The sequence below is a fragment of the Petaurus breviceps genome, unplaced genomic scaffold (assembly GCF_028583685.1).
Source record: "Petaurus breviceps papuanus isolate PSGF00001 unplaced genomic scaffold, PetGlider_PUasm1.0 37, whole genome shotgun sequence".
Classification (NCBI taxonomy): Eukaryota; Metazoa; Chordata; class Mammalia; order Diprotodontia; family Petauridae; genus Petaurus; species Petaurus breviceps.
The window spans coordinates 77,925,342-77,925,798 of NW_027186296.1; the positions used below are offsets into that span (position 1 = coordinate 77,925,342).

The 457-nt window shown below is 66.7% G+C and overlaps 1 protein-coding gene across 3 annotated transcripts in view; it reads left to right on the forward strand.

Moving 5' to 3' along the window:
- Positions 1–457, forward strand: part of SFXN2 (sideroflexin 2) — a 92,100-nt gene that overhangs the window by 21,776 nt on the left and 69,867 nt on the right. The window contains exon 2 of one of the 3 annotated variants that reach the window (XM_069098850.1): positions 1–130. The exons of the other annotated variants lie outside the window; for them this stretch is intronic. Coding sequence (XP_068954951.1) covers positions 41–130 — 90 coding nt within the window. The 5' untranslated portion in view covers positions 1–40. The remainder of the gene's footprint in view (positions 131–457) is intronic. 3 annotated transcript variants of the gene reach the window in all.

Sequence of the window (457 nt, forward strand, 5' to 3'; positions counted from 1 at the left end):
GTGGCGGCGGTGGAGGAGCAGGAGCCGGAGCCGGAGGGTGATGGAGAGGAGAAGGTTCCTGGGCGGCATGGCGCTCCTGCTCCTCCAGGCGCTGCCCACCCCCCTGTCAGCCAGGGCCGAACCCCCTCAGGTAAGGGAAGGGGGTCCCGAGGGAGGGGGCAACTGAGCCAGAGTGGGTGAGCGGAGGTGGGTGCCGTGACGAGGGAGGAGAGGGGTTCGGGCGGGGGCGGGGGCTGCTTGGGAGGGCAGCAGGATGAGAGAAAGGGCTTCCTAAGGGGGTGCTCCTTGACTAGGGGAGGAGGCTCAAAGAGGGTATCGGGTATGTGTGTCTGGAAGGGGGGCGCGTCAAGGACCCGGTGAGGTCTTCAAGAAGCTGTGGTTGCAGGGGGAGGGAGCCTTTGAGGACACTGGTGCTGGGGAAGAGAGCATTGCCAGACTGGGGGAAGGGGCCTTGAGG